The 13,528-nt window shown below is 42.9% G+C and overlaps 3 protein-coding genes across 8 annotated transcripts in view; 2 read left to right on the top strand and 1 right to left on the bottom strand.

The window, feature by feature from the left end:
* The window catches only part of ALS2CL (ALS2 C-terminal like), a 45,649-nt gene extending 43,220 nt beyond the window's left edge, over positions 1-2,429 (top strand). For all 4 annotated transcript variants that reach the window (XM_065666963.1, XM_065666965.1, XM_065666964.1 and 1 more), the window contains exons 23-26: positions 327-388; positions 484-633; positions 1,634-1,730; positions 2,012-2,429. In XM_065666963.1, coding sequence (XP_065523035.1) covers positions 327-388; positions 484-633; positions 1,634-1,730; positions 2,012-2,083 — 381 coding nt within the window. In that variant the 3' untranslated portion in view covers positions 2,084-2,429. The remainder of the gene's footprint in view (positions 1-326; positions 389-483; positions 634-1,633; positions 1,731-2,011) is intronic.
* A 787-nt stretch (positions 2,430-3,216) lies between these two features.
* JMJD4 (jumonji domain containing 4) lies at positions 3,217-13,366 on the bottom strand. 3 transcript variants are annotated; one of them, XM_065666973.1, is made up of 7 exons: positions 13,236-13,366; positions 12,059-12,645; positions 11,305-11,470; positions 9,577-9,702; positions 8,616-8,883; positions 7,777-7,923; positions 3,217-6,098 (listed from the first exon to the last, which is right to left on the bottom strand). In XM_065666973.1, the coding sequence occupies exons 2-7, from the start codon at positions 12,321-12,323 to the stop codon at positions 5,787-5,789; spliced, it is 1,284 nt and encodes a 427-aa protein (XP_065523045.1). In that variant the 5' UTR covers positions 12,324-12,645; positions 13,236-13,366; the 3' UTR covers positions 3,217-5,786. The 3 variants fall into 3 exon arrangements, with proteins under 3 accessions (XP_065523045.1, XP_065523047.1, XP_065523046.1); XM_065666975.1 differs by lacking the exon at positions 13,236-13,366 and adding an exon at positions 13,108-13,159; XM_065666974.1 differs by lacking the exon at positions 13,236-13,366 and adding an exon at positions 12,980-13,101.
* The window catches only part of SNAP47 (synaptosome associated protein 47), an 84,880-nt gene continuing 84,394 nt past the window's right edge, over positions 13,043-13,528 (top strand). Inside the window, exon 1 of the mRNA XM_065666971.1 lies at positions 13,043-13,435. The gene's annotated coding sequence lies outside the window, so the exon portion shown is untranslated. The remainder of the gene's footprint in view (positions 13,436-13,528) is intronic.

Here is a 13,528-nt window from a genome sequence, read left to right as displayed (position 1 = left end):
AACTGCACTCAGAAATCAGAGCTACATGATGTGTGTTGATTAGTTATGATTTGTAGCCACTGTGTATGATTTTCCATGGATGGGAATGTGAGCTCCGAATAAGATTGCTTTGTAATGCTCTACTTGGTGGTGTTTCAAAGACATCTGTGTTCAGAGTGGCACTTAAGACATCTCAGTGTGTTCAGTGGCATTGACTACAACAGGTTTATTTTGCTCTCTTTTATGGGCAGAAAATGTGTTTATTTTGGGTCCAGTGATGAGAAGCCATGTGGTGGCTTCTCTAAGAGATGATGCTACAGAGGCACAACTCTTTGTCTCCCTTTCAGAGGAGGTCCCTTATAAAAGACAAGTGTTTCCTGTCTGCCACAGAATGTTTGCAGAAGCTCATGTAAGTCACTGTCCATAACCTCTGACTGATAACCAAGGATTTTCTATTTTCTGAGAAATGCCATGCATTTGACATGGCTGTATTCATACTGACAGCACCACAGTGGATCCCCGGGAAAAGCTGGTGATCCTCCAGAAGACATATGAGGAGATTGAGAGCACAGTGTCCCGGGTGGTGGAGAAGGACTACAAGCTTCCCATGGATGACCTGTTGCCTCTACTGATGTATGTTGTATCCCGGGCAAAGTAAGTGTAAGCTTTTCATTTCTCAGTCCTGCTGTTGTGTGATACCTTAACTGGAGAAAGAACAACCATGTTTCCAAGCAAAATAATTTACATTAAAAGCTAGGGTTTGTGTTTTGTACGTGTTTCTTCCTGAGCTCTATTGGAGTTTCTGTGTGCTACTGTCTGCCAGGTGTGGTGTGATGGTGGTGGCCATGATACGTGAAGTGGCTAGGGACTTCCAGAGTGTACATCTCTTATCCGAGAGGATAATTCAGGGTTGTCATGGGAAATGTGGTCTTACGTGCATGTCAGATTACAATAGAAAATAGGAACATGAAGCCTTTGAAGGCCAATTGTTAATGCCTTCTAGGCATCATGTGTATATCATGCATCTTCTGTTTTCCATTCTCAACGGGGCACGGTGATCCATTTTGAAGACTAGGAATGTCCTGAACACCGACCATCTAGGTATTAGACTTTCCCTGTGTAGGAATGACTTTGGCAGAAATATGTCACATTTACAGAAGCTCTGTGCTGCTTTCAGTGTAACTGCAGGGATCCACCTACATCCAGTAGAATGAAACTGTATACATTTATTTCCTGGTAAATTTGAGTGAAAATCTCTCACTGGCTTCGTGGATATGTTTGGTCTTCAAAAAAGTGTGAAATACTTGAACATGGGTCCATGAAATCCAGAAGCTCCCCCTGCTGCTGTCATGTTGGATGATACAGTTTTGTTTGCTAGGCAGCTTTCTCCACTGCAGGTGAGACAGGAGGGGAATAAGAGACTGTAAAAAATGAAAAGAGTTTAAATTCTCTTATGATTGAGTACTTTGCTGAGATCCAGTCATGTCAGATATCTCAAGGACTCAGCCTCCAGAAGGTCAAGGTGATACACAAGGAATCAGAAGTGGACTTACAGATCTGTGCTTGCTTCTCTCCATAATCTGATTTGAAGTACATGCCCACAAACACCAGATGCCCAGAGATTTGTTCTAGTTGTGACTTTTATTTTTCCTAGAATACAGCATCTGGGAGCTGAAATCCATCTGATTAGAGACTTGATGGACCCTACCAATCAAGGAGGACTGTATGACTTCCTGTTAACTGCCTTGGAGGTAAGGAAATGTTTTCAGCAGTGAAAGTTGCAAACTGCATTAACCTGTGTTGAATAGCAGCAATACTGATGTGCTATATCCTTAATTTCAGGGGGCTGCTTATATGCCTAGCACAGGAGATTATTTTACTTCTAGTCTAGAGAATATGCTTATCATTCATTTGTAATGTGTAGATTTAATCCTGCTTTTGGGGGTGGTGTAGCTTTGCTTTGTGTGCAGGAGACCAGAATTTAGGCGAAAGTTCCAAAACTTCTTAAAGGATTCCTCTGTTCCTTTCCCAGTCTTGTTATGAACACATACAGAGGATGAGGCTCCACCAGAGAGAGAACTGCCATGTGACTCACAGCTCCTGAGTCCCAGGACCCAAATGGAGCCTCCTCTCTGCTGCACTTTTTGACCAAACACAGTTGGATGAAGAAGCAATTATGTCCCTGCTGTTCTGGTTGCTTTTTAAAGGGAAGAATGGCTGTGTATCAGACGAGGGTTTCTTGCTGGGTTTTCTCTTAGACTAGCTGTGATTGTAAAGCACAGACATACAGATGCTGCGGACTAAAAGCCTTCAAGATGCAACTTCAGCTTGTGTTTGGGAATGTCTTTGCAGAAAGTGGCCAAGGTTTCTTTTTCCCTGTAGTTTTATTTCCCTTTCCTGCAAATAGCAACCTGCCTTGAAACCTCATTTAAATGTTCTTTTATACACTGTGTTTGTTTTGCACTGGTGAACTGACATGAGAGGTTATTTATAGAAAGCGGTCAAATTAAACCATAGGCAACTATTTTGGTGGGACTGTTTCTGGTTGGCAGAAATGTGGCATGGAGAGGAGAGGCCATCTCCATCCTCCTAAACAACACACTCCTGGAGTAAGGTGGCTTTTCCTGCATCCCTAAGAGGAAGGTTTTTCCATTCCTCTTCCTACCTATGACAAATTCAGTACCTCTCCATTGCATTGTAAAGCTGCTATTGACTAACTTGTTTCATGATACTTACAAGTGTATATTTACACTCTACACATTAACTCCTGTTAAATCTCAGGGATATCACACTTGCACCTTGAACATATTAGTGCTGCTTTGTAATTCTGCAGGGGTTTGTGTGTGCCGAAGAGAAAGAACATGTGTTGTTGTGGGGTAAGAAATCTCAAATCTTGGTGACAGAAAACAAAAACCACCTGGCTTTTTCCACTGACATTGCTGCAAAACCACTGGTTTTCTAAGGTTCACAGCTTTTGCTGACAAGACCACCCACTGATACCAGTGGGGTACAAATCATATTAGAATTGGGCTGGGTTTTATGCTGCCTTAATGAAAGGCAAACAGGCATTTGGTATCCTGCTACTCTCAGATAAAAATAGTAATGTTGCAATTGCCTGTTTAGAGCAAATGCTCCTCTGAACCTGCCCTTCTTTTTATTTTTTTTTAAAGTTCAACTTTAAAGCCCACATTTGTGATTTAAGGAAAACATAACAAAACTTCACAGGCAGCTTCCTCCTGTTTATCAACAAGTATTATGCTTTAATAAATAGTACATAGATTACAATAGTTAATATATTGGTATGATAATATCCTAATGTATGTTTCACAGTAACTTTGTATTTAAATAAAACTGTTTAATTTTTAAGACTCCAGGCTCATGTATTTCTTATTCTGATCTTGTTGCTGTTTTCAGGCATTTGAGAATTTACTTTCCTCTCTTTATCTTTAGAAAATACATGGCTCCCTCACTCCTTTGATCATTCATGGTAATGGAGAATTTTAACTACAAATTAGTTCCCTAACGTAATTCTAGCAGACCGAATGCATAATTTGTTCCCTGCCGACTCAGTAAGGAGGAGATGGCTTAAACTTTTAACAGAATTTCCTGCAATTAAATTACAATTTTTTTTCCACCATTGTCTTGCACTGAGTTTTAGCAGGCCTTATGAAGGAAGGCTCTTACACCTCTTTGGAGCTCAAGATGCTATGGTGTAGAGACAGCTCAGGTAAAGAGAGAGTAAGTAGTTAGGACCTACCTTCCTTTACTTGAATGCCTCTTTATTCATCCTATTTTCTTCCTTCCTTGACTGCTTTCTACAGGGAAGAGGAATTAACTTGCAGAAATGAAGCCTATTCCCTGAGAACTGCTCCCTGGATTTTTGTATTACAGCAAACTCATGCCATCCATCCAAAACAGGTTGTAGTCAGCCAGGTAGTACAGTGTCTAAACAGACCCTGGGGAATTTGAGATACTGAGTTCTTGGTGTAAAAGCTGGATTTGTATTTTTGCTGGTTTCACACTGGAAATCCAAGCAGTTCCAGCTTCGTAGGATGTGAAATGAGAAGTACTGTTGATCTAAGCAAGCCCTTGATAAAATTGCAGTGTTTAAAGGGGTTGGTGCCTATACCACTTGCACAGCATGCACTGAGACAGGGGGATACAAGACCAAAACCATGCTTTCCAATCATTACACTGATTACCAGCTTTAAACCATTGTTCCTCACCTCTATGAAATCTCACCTGATTCATATAAGGAAGACAGCTGCAGCTGCCTGTCCTTGAGAATGTAAACACACGTAAGTAACAGCTGTGAACTTTTAATTTCAGAGCTGCTTAAAACTGGCAGTTTTCCAGTCTAAAGAAACACCCTGCCAGAAGGTTGAATCACAGAGATGTAGTCACAGCTGTGTAAAAAAAAAAAAAAAAAAAGTTTGTTTTTTCCACATTGCATTTATCCATGCTCTGGGTATTGGTTTTATTTTCAGGTACCACTTCCTTACTCAAAATGCAAAACTTCTACTAGAAAATAGGACATGCAAAATGCATGCATGTACAAACTCTATAGCATTATCTAGAAAACTGTGATTTTTTTCAACCTACTGAAGATTTCTACTATTGCACTAAACATACAATTAATTGCTCTTACTAGTCATCTGGTTGAAAATTGAGGAAGTTCTTGAGCAGTAATTCAAGTGAGCCCTAAAGGGGCAACTAAGGTAACAGTGTGCAGCCATTTGTGCTTCTAGGCTTTCTTACCAGCCAGGAAAAGCAAGAGGGATGCTTCACTATAAATATTCCTTGAGCCCAAGGGTTGCAAATTGTGCTAAGTAACCATGCAGTAGTGTTATTTGGTGTGCTAACAACATGGCTTTTTTAGGAGATAATACGAGGCTACTTGCTTGTTTCCCTGATTAATCAAATCTCTGCTGGATAAAATACTGTGCCTTGAAATAGCATGTAGAAATGTGAGAGTACATTCAAGTTCCTTCTTTAGAGCTTGGGTGGAGCACATGCTTAAATTATCAGTGGCAGATTTACTGTCTGCACTAATTTGCAACCAGGACTTGATCTTCCTGATTATTATGTTAAATTTAAACCTTCAGGCCCTTGGAGCAGTATGAAAGCTGACCCTGTCTGAGACTTGCAGGTTTAGAGAAGAGACCACTTTACAGGACACTGGTACAGTCAGCTCTTCCACATCCAAGGTACAGCTGTTGAGCCAGTTCAGGCTTCAATGGAATCTAACTAGGGTCTCCTAAAAAAGCCCCAAACCCATAAAAAAAGAAAAGCTGAACTGTACCGTGAAGCAGGACAGGTCTTACAGTAACTTAGCTGTGACCAGACAAAGCAGAGCTTAACTGTTGGAGTCCGCAGTGCAGGCCTGCTGTGTGTATGCAGTGCTCTCAGTCGTAGGAGTATGGAGCTGACCACTGCAACCTCGCCCAGTGTAAGAACACTGCAGCATCAATGTTTAGTCCTGACAGACCTAAGCTTGATCCACAGAGAAGTTCTGTTCCCTCTTCCCTGCAGGCATACTGACCAGCAGGGTTCAAAATACAATATTAACATGATTTGAATTTTTCCTTTATCTGAGGATTTTTTTTTCCTGCCCAATTACTCTAGATATGCAAGTGGCGTCAACTTAAAAAGCATTCAGTTGTCTTATGAATGTACTCTCTTCCCACTCTATATTATATTAAAGCTCTCTATACTTCAACTGCAAGAGTTATTAAACAGGGACAAGTCAGTCTTCTACAAACATTTTGCAAAAGGTTCATTTTACAAAGAATGGAATAAATAGGAAGTTAGAGTAGCGCTGTATCTATTGCTGCTTTCAAGTGGTGGAGCAATGCCTCCGGAGGTGGAGAAAGTGACGTCAGGTCTAGTTTCTTGAAATCTTCATTAGCACTCAATGATGTTAACACCTTCACAGTCCTCTTTAAATCAAACACTGCATGGAGCATGCCCAAGGTGGAAATGGCAGCTTTTGGAGTGTTTTTTGCTGAAGCTTCATCATCAAGGCCGTTTTCCAAGACGGAAATTCTGTTCTCTGCAATAACTTTGAGGAAGTTATAGAACTCCTTGTAGTCTATACCAGTGCAAGACTTCATGATCAACTAGGTTCAAAACAAAACAAAACAACCCAGCACTGAAACGGAAACAACTCTTTTCTTTATAGTAAGAATAATAAAAACATTTTAATCAAGCTAGTAATGAGCTGGAATCATAAGTAACTATGTTTAATCGTATTTTTTGTAATTCCACAATGGCACTAAAGTTCTTCACCTTACTTGAAATGCCACTAGACCCAAAAGCAACACTCTATTCTTGCTAAACGGCTGTGTTATTTGAAACTCTTTTTGAAGGATATCAACCTACCAGCAATAACAGTCTCAAGAAACAAGCTTTACATCTGTTTCATGCTTAAGATTTTGGAAGCATACACGATACAAACCCCTGCTCAGTACAGTCAGATGTTCTGAAAGCATGACTCTGCAGATACAGAAACCTGCTGCCACCTTTACCTTAATTTTGCTTGTTTCAGATTCACTCTTTCATCATGAATGGTCTTCAAAACAGTTATTCTGTGTGGGGTCTGTCCTGTCAGTTCTTCTGTTTACATGAAAAGCATTTATATTTTATAAAGGGGAATGTAAATACTATATAAAAGATTGATCTAGATGCTAATACTGAGCTTGAAGAGCAGTTGAAGCAATAGTTTTCCAGACAACATCCTAACCTCCCTGACACAGCAAATATGCACTGGCATAAGCATTTCCCCATCTTAATAAAGTAATATTTCATTCCTGCCACCCAGAGGTACCTGGACAGGCTTGAGAGGTGGGCTTGTATAAACCTCATGAAGTTCAACAAGACCAAGTGCAAGGTCCTGCACCTGGGTCAAGGTAATTTCAAACACAAAAACAGGTTGGGCAGAAACTGGGTTGGGAGCAGCCCTAAGAAGAACTTTGGCGTGTTGCTTGACAAGCTCAAAATGACCTGGCAGTTTGTGGTTGCAGCCCAGAAGCCAACCGTGTCTTGAGCTAGATCACCAGCAGCAGAAACAGCAGATCAAGGGAGGGGATTATCCCCCTCTGCTCCACTCTGGTGAGACACCCCCCTGCAGTCCTCTGCTCAGCTCTGAGGCTCCCAGCATAAGAAGGATGTGGAGTAGTTGGAGTGAGTCCAGAGGAGGCCACAAAGATGCTCTGAGGGCTGGAGTACCTCTGCTATGCAGACAGGCTGAAATAGCTCAGCTTGTTCAGCCTGGAGAAGGCTCCAGGGAGACCTTAGAGCAGCTTCCAATGCCTAAAGGGGCCAACAAGAAATCTAGAGAGGAACTTTTTACAAGGGAATGTGAGGACAGGGCAACAGGGAATGGATTTAAACTGACAGAGGAGATTAAAATTAGATCTGAGGAAGATGTTCTTTCCTATGAGGGTGGCGAGACACTGGCACAGGTTGCCCAGAGAAGCTGTGGCTGCCCCATCCCTGGCAGTGCTCAAGGCCAGGTTGGATGGGGCTTTGAGAAACCTGGTCAAGTGGAAGGTGTCCCTGCCTGTGGCAGGGGGGTTGGAACTGGGTGAGCTTTAAGGTCCAACCCAAGCCATTCTAGGGTTCTGTGATTTCCTGCAAAATGAAGTCGTCACCAGTTCCTACTTCTTGATGAAATGTATTAATTCCACGCATGGGGTTAATGACTTTTGTGTCTTAGAGCTCTAATAAGGTGGTGCAAAGCGTCCCTGAAACATATGATTCCCTAACAGTCATGCAGCCAGCATCACATTGTTATACCTGGCATTGTAGGTGCCAATCATCCATAGGGTCTTTCCATTCATTAATTTCCCGCTGGACAGCTGCTAATTCATCCTGTAGGAAGCACCACATTATAGCCACATTGCAGCCATTCACCCAGTTGTGGTTAATGGAAATGGTATCCTCCTGAAGGAATAATTTAAATGGTTATTAGCCGCTAAGAAGGAAAATGAGAAAAAACAGCTATATCATCACTGAGGCTGCAAAATGTAAAAACATATTCCTGAGCAAGAGAAATACTTCTTTGGCACCACTGTACTCAGAGACTGTCTCTTTCTAATGTCTCTGAGCAACCAAATCTTGTTTCACTCTGTAAACCGGCGAACATCTTTACTTCCTCTGTCTAAGCATAACTTTCAAGAGCACAAATGTAGGAGAAGGCAGTGGGGAGAAAGGAGTAAGGTTTTTAATTTTGGTTTGTAATCATGAAGACCAATTTGTTGCCATTTTCCATTATTAAATTACAATTTACAGTTAGAAAACCAAGATTAACAGCCTCACCATAGGTCCACCTCATCTAGCACCCCATTTCTCAGTGACTAGTAGTAGCATCTAATGATGAAAAGAGTAAGAAAAGAGGGTGCAGACAGCTTCTTCAGTGACCCAAGGAGCTTATGAACTCAGGCTTGCTTTTAGCCATCATCTTGAGTGGCGACCAATAGACCTTTCCTCTGTGAATCTCTCTAAGCTTTTTGCATCCCAGTTAAACTTTTGGCTTAAACCCACAGCATACTGTGGCAACAGAGGTTTGAACTGATTCAAGCCTGCTGGCTGATGATCAAGTTGTGTGATGAAAACGATGGTATCAGTTACCTTACCAGATTGTAAACTTGATGATGCCATCCACTGGGGATGAAGACTATCTCCCCTGCTTCCTGCACAATCTCAACAGGGGGCTGACTTTGGTTGTAGCGAGGGTAAACACTCCTGTCCTGAAGGCTAGGTGCAGTCACATCAAAAGGCAAGTTGCCGTGGCGGTCTTTCAGGTACTCCTCCTGTCCTGCAGGGTACAACAGCCATTTCTTTCTCCCACATATATTGGCTGACCAGCTGTAGGAACGGAAGACATCAGCATGGAATGGAGTCCTACAGGGCAAATCAGAGGTTTAAGTAAAGACAATGCTTAAAAGCTGTAAGATGAATTAAAATCTCTGAGAATCAAGCACACAGAAATCAACCTTTACTATGTAAACCTGATCCAAAACTGTCATCCTTTTAATTTTGATTGTTTTATATATTAAAAAGCAACTATATCTACATAGTATTGCAGCATTTTATATCCCATGTTTCTCCATCAGTTAGTTTTGAACTTGTCCTACAAATACCTCAATGGCAAAAGATTCTGTGATGTGAACTGATGAGACTACTCTAAAGACAACTTTATCACCAACACCAGACTTAATTTTTCACCTGCAAAAGACATGACCAACTCATCAGCACTGCTCCACGGCTTCTTCCGACTTTGCAAATCACAAGTGCTGGATGATGCTCAGAGAGTTTCTGCTCTGAAACTTTATGCAAGCTAGCTCATCTTGTGGGTACAATTCAGGGCTTTTTGAAGCACAAAAGAACTCTAGCTGGCTGCATAAGGACAGCTCACATCCAGAACCATAGGAGCTGTGCTTGAGAAACAAGACAGGGCTAAGGTACAGCACTAAGCAGTAAGGCCACACTCCCTCTGCAGCATGATGCTATCCTCAAGGACAATGTGAAAACCCCCTGTAATATTAATTAAAAAAAAAATAGGATGTAAGAATGACAGAAACCACACTGGCTTACCATGAACCTTTAGGTCCCATGTAGACAAACCGGTAATCATCCACAGCTATAGCATCCCAGTATTCATTCAGCCAGTCAGATAAGAAATACACAGGGGTTGTATAAACATCTTGCTCGGGGAAATCCCTTAAAAAGATGTGTTGGAAATGGGTCTCAGAAAAATGAAACATTTCTCTTTTTACCTCAGTTTTCAAAACCCAGTTGCAAAGACCAAACAGGTCTCTAACAGGACATTAACGCTTAGCTGCCGTCTCCTTCACATTATTTGTTGCAGTGAATCCAGAAGAGGCCACAAATATCCTCCAAGGGCTGGAGTACCTCAGCTATGGAGACAGGCTCAGAGAGTTAGGCTTGATCAGCCTGGAGAAGAGAAGGCTTTGGGGAGACCTTAGTGCAGCTTCCAGTGCCTAAAGGGGCCGACAAGAAAGATGGAGAGGGGCTTTTGACAAGGGCGGGAAGGGATAGGACAAGGAGGAATGGCTTTAAACTGACAGAGGGAAGATTTAGGTGAGATATCAGGAAGAAGTTCTTCCCTGTGAGGGTTCTTCCCTGGCACAAGTTACTCAGAGAAGCTGTGGCTGCCCCATTCCTGGCAGTGTTCAAGGCCAGGTTGGATGGGGCTTCGAGCAACCTGGTCCAGTGGAAGGTGCCCCTGCCTGTGGCAGTGGGTTGGAACTGGATGAGCTTTAAGGTCTCTTCCAACCCAAACCATTCTATGACTCTACGACAACACTGAGTTGTGTGTAAAATTCGTGCAAAGGTGCTTTTCTGCCTCTCAGAAAAGCTGTGAAGCTAAACTGCTATTTGGGAGACTCCTAGTTATGGCAAAGACAGTTTCTAATAAACACACTATTTATAGATGAGATGCCTGCAAGACTGGTTGTCTAACTGATTGACAGGCTGGAGGTGAGAAGGGTAGGAGAGAAGCCAGGCTGTGGCATTTTTTACAAATGTGTCGCCTTCTCACACAGGATATGCTGCCCCTTTCCAACCATAGGCTGCATGTCCAGGTTTTCTGCAGCAAGCCATGAAACCAGGAAAGCAGATGAACAGGGAGGCAGAACAGGGAGGCAGAGACTTAGAGATTTCCTCTATTGTAAGTCACTGGCACAAAAATTATAACAAGAGATCATCACAAGAATGTTGTATTAGGAGCAGGATATGTTTAAAGAAGAAAAGAATTGAGTGAAAAGACATTTAAGTCCTACACAGACATGAGAAACAGACAATGCATCACAAGCAGCAGGCTGGAGAAGAAGTAAGGCAGAATGTTGGGAAGAGAGCCTGTAATGACTGGGAAGGTTAGCAGAAAAGAATACGGATAATAAAGGATTATAACTCACACATGCTCACTGAATTTTTTTCTAACACAGACAGAAATGTTCCCCTTCTTTTTAAGAAGTAAGGTTCGCACTGTAGAAGTCAAACAAAAGCCAAATGCTCCAGCCACATGGTTGCCACAGGGATAACATAGTCATTTAAAACATAGATGAAAACGAAAGTGCTCAAGAATGTCAGCCTCTTTCAGAAACAATGGCCTGTTTAAGGACCTTGCCATGTGAAATACCCCAAGAACAGTGCAGCATAAGGCAGGTATTTTGGTGGGAGGGCTCTAACAAACAGCACTGGTGGCATTTAAACTCTCAGGCATAGGAAGATGAGCACTAAGGCTCTGTGGCAGCTCTTTGCTGTGTGTGGCATGCAGGGTTTTCCACAGCACTCTCTTACCTGCTCAGGTGCCAGTCCTTTAGGTAAAGACACCCTCGGGATGAACGGTAGCCATTTTTAATGTACTCTTTCCAGTACTTGATATACTCCTTGAAGGGGAGCTGCTCCTTTGGGTTAGAATTGTACTCCTTGACATCACAGTTGGCAACAGGTACTACAGCCTCTCCTGAAATACAAACTACTTCAGCCCTGGTGGGGACAGATTCAACGATGCTAAAACCTTATCAACTGCAGAGGCCTCTAATTTCTGGGCCCTATAATGTAATGCTAAGTACAGTACAAATACATAAAGCCTAGCTCTCACTCCCAACATCATCATTCCAGGCAAACATGATTCAGACCAGAAGTTATTTATATAATGTGACCGGAATTTTCCTCTTAAACTATATTAGGATTGGGGTATTAGTTCCTATTAAATATACTAAAATTTTAGCACCCAAAAAGATATTTCACTGTAACTACAAAATTTTTTCTCCTTGCCTGAGAAAAGCATCAGGCTGCTCCTCTGGTTAATGTTAAGCAGGTGTATAAACTGGTATAGTTAAATTATACACCACCATTTCATTGTGGGAATAAATCTGAGATAGAAATCTGCAAAACAAAGTGTGAGTAAGTATAGAAAATGAACGTATTAACTTGGAAAAAAGTATGAAAAATTTCTAGGTTTTGTCTAGCTGTTCTATTCCTAAAATTAAAAAAAATCTGTCATTTAGCATTCAAAATTTTATTAGGTATTAACAATGCTATGACTTACCAAACTTCTGCAGCAGATAATCAAAGTTAGGCTTTCCATCCCAAGTCACCCAACTTCTCCTGCTGCCCCAGTCTTCAGTGAATTTAGCTGAGAAAATACAGGGATGGTTGGGAATCAAATAATCCCGGAAGAAGTCTGAGTAAGTGAATGATTCTACTTTTTCAATAAAGTCTACGTGTCCTCCGGGGAGGCAGAATGCACCCTGAGATGAACTGCTATAGTCACGAAAAAAGGCAGTGGAACAGGCAAATGTTGACCTGTCCATGCAGGCTGGAGATCCTTCCTGGCTTAGCCAAGACAGCTTTGAACAGATGCTATCCCGTTATGCTACAGCAAAAAAACTGCTTTAAAACATGGCTTGAGTCTTTAAATCCATGAAAACTGACAGGAAAATATAAATGGCTGGAGGTAAAACAAGAAGTCATGCAGGAGCATCCCACCATGTTTGGCTAATTAGGATCTTTCATAGTTTATAAAGTTTAATGCCGGTGGGATATTTGACAAGACAGTCACCCTATGGATGGTGAAGACGTCGCTTTTTCCTCATCACCTTCTTGACAAGGTGACCATGCTGTCTGGGTTCCTTCCTGTAACAACAGAAACGTTACTTTCAGAGGGATATCCCTGCTAAATGAATTAATTTCAGGGCTGGAGGGAAGGAAACCTCCTAGACATCTGGGGCACTGGAAAACCACTGCAGCTCAGTGGCAGTACTGAGGCTCACCCTTTCGTCAGGTGTAAACTTTGGCACGCCCCACCCTCCCCAGACCTTTCTCTATGGGCAAGGCAGGAATTATGGCTTAAAAAACAACCACCAAAAAGGTAAATAATAGTGAATAAAAGGGAGGTGTCCAGGAAGGGAGTGGAAACGGAGCACAAAGCGGGGGGGAGGAGGCCCAAGGAGAAATAAGGTCATATAACCTGCAGGGATGGGCTTCAGGAGCGGGGCAATACCGAGGGTGAAGGGGAAGGTGAAGGGGTAGAAAAAGAGGAGGCCCGTGTGCTCAGAGGGTGAAAAATGGGGCGGTCATGAGGCGGCTCCCCCTTACAGAGCTCCAGGGAGGCGACCCGGACCCCAGACAGCGTGGCACACGCAATCCCCAAGTTGGGCTCTCAGTCCGCCCGCGTAGCCCGCGTCCCGCAGAAGCTTAGAGGACACTGGGGGACGGATACTCACCCCACCCCCTCGGGGCAGCACCCCCGGGTGAGCGGCAGAACGGACAGGCTCCCGTAGCCGCTTACGGAACCTCAAAGCTCGGCAGGCGGAGCCCGGTGGGGGGTGAGAAGGAGAGAGCACCGGCACGCGGCTCAGCCAATAGGAGCGGGCGGCGGGCGCAGGCGCAGAGTGTCGATGCGGGGGTCACCGCACTGAGGGAGGTGAGTGCGGGGTTGTGCTGGTGCTGGGGGGTTTTTGATGGGGGTCAGGGGAAAGGGGGAGGTTGGTGGTGTCTGAGTAAGGGTGTAGGAAGA

Source organism: Lathamus discolor, chromosome 2 (genome assembly GCF_037157495.1).
Source record: "Lathamus discolor isolate bLatDis1 chromosome 2, bLatDis1.hap1, whole genome shotgun sequence".
NCBI lineage: Eukaryota > Metazoa > Chordata > Aves > Psittaciformes > Psittacidae > Lathamus > Lathamus discolor.
Note: the sequence above shows the minus strand (reverse complement) of the source record. Positions and strands in the feature narration are given on the sequence as shown.

Excerpts from the sequence above, each read along its gene's own strand:
- JMJD4 (XM_065666973.1), bottom strand. The coding sequence starts at position 12,323 with ATGGACAGGTCAACATTTGCCTGTTCCACTGCCTTTTTTCGTGACTAT. Across the intron at positions 11,471-12,058 it reads TTATCTGCTGCAGAAGTTTG|GAGAGGCTGTAGTACCTGTT; the intron begins GTAAGTCATAGC and ends TTTGTATTTCAG. Across the intron at positions 7,924-8,615 it reads ATCATCAAGTTTACAATCTG|GAGGATACCATTTCCATTAA; the intron begins GTAAGGTAACTG and ends TTATTCCTTCAG.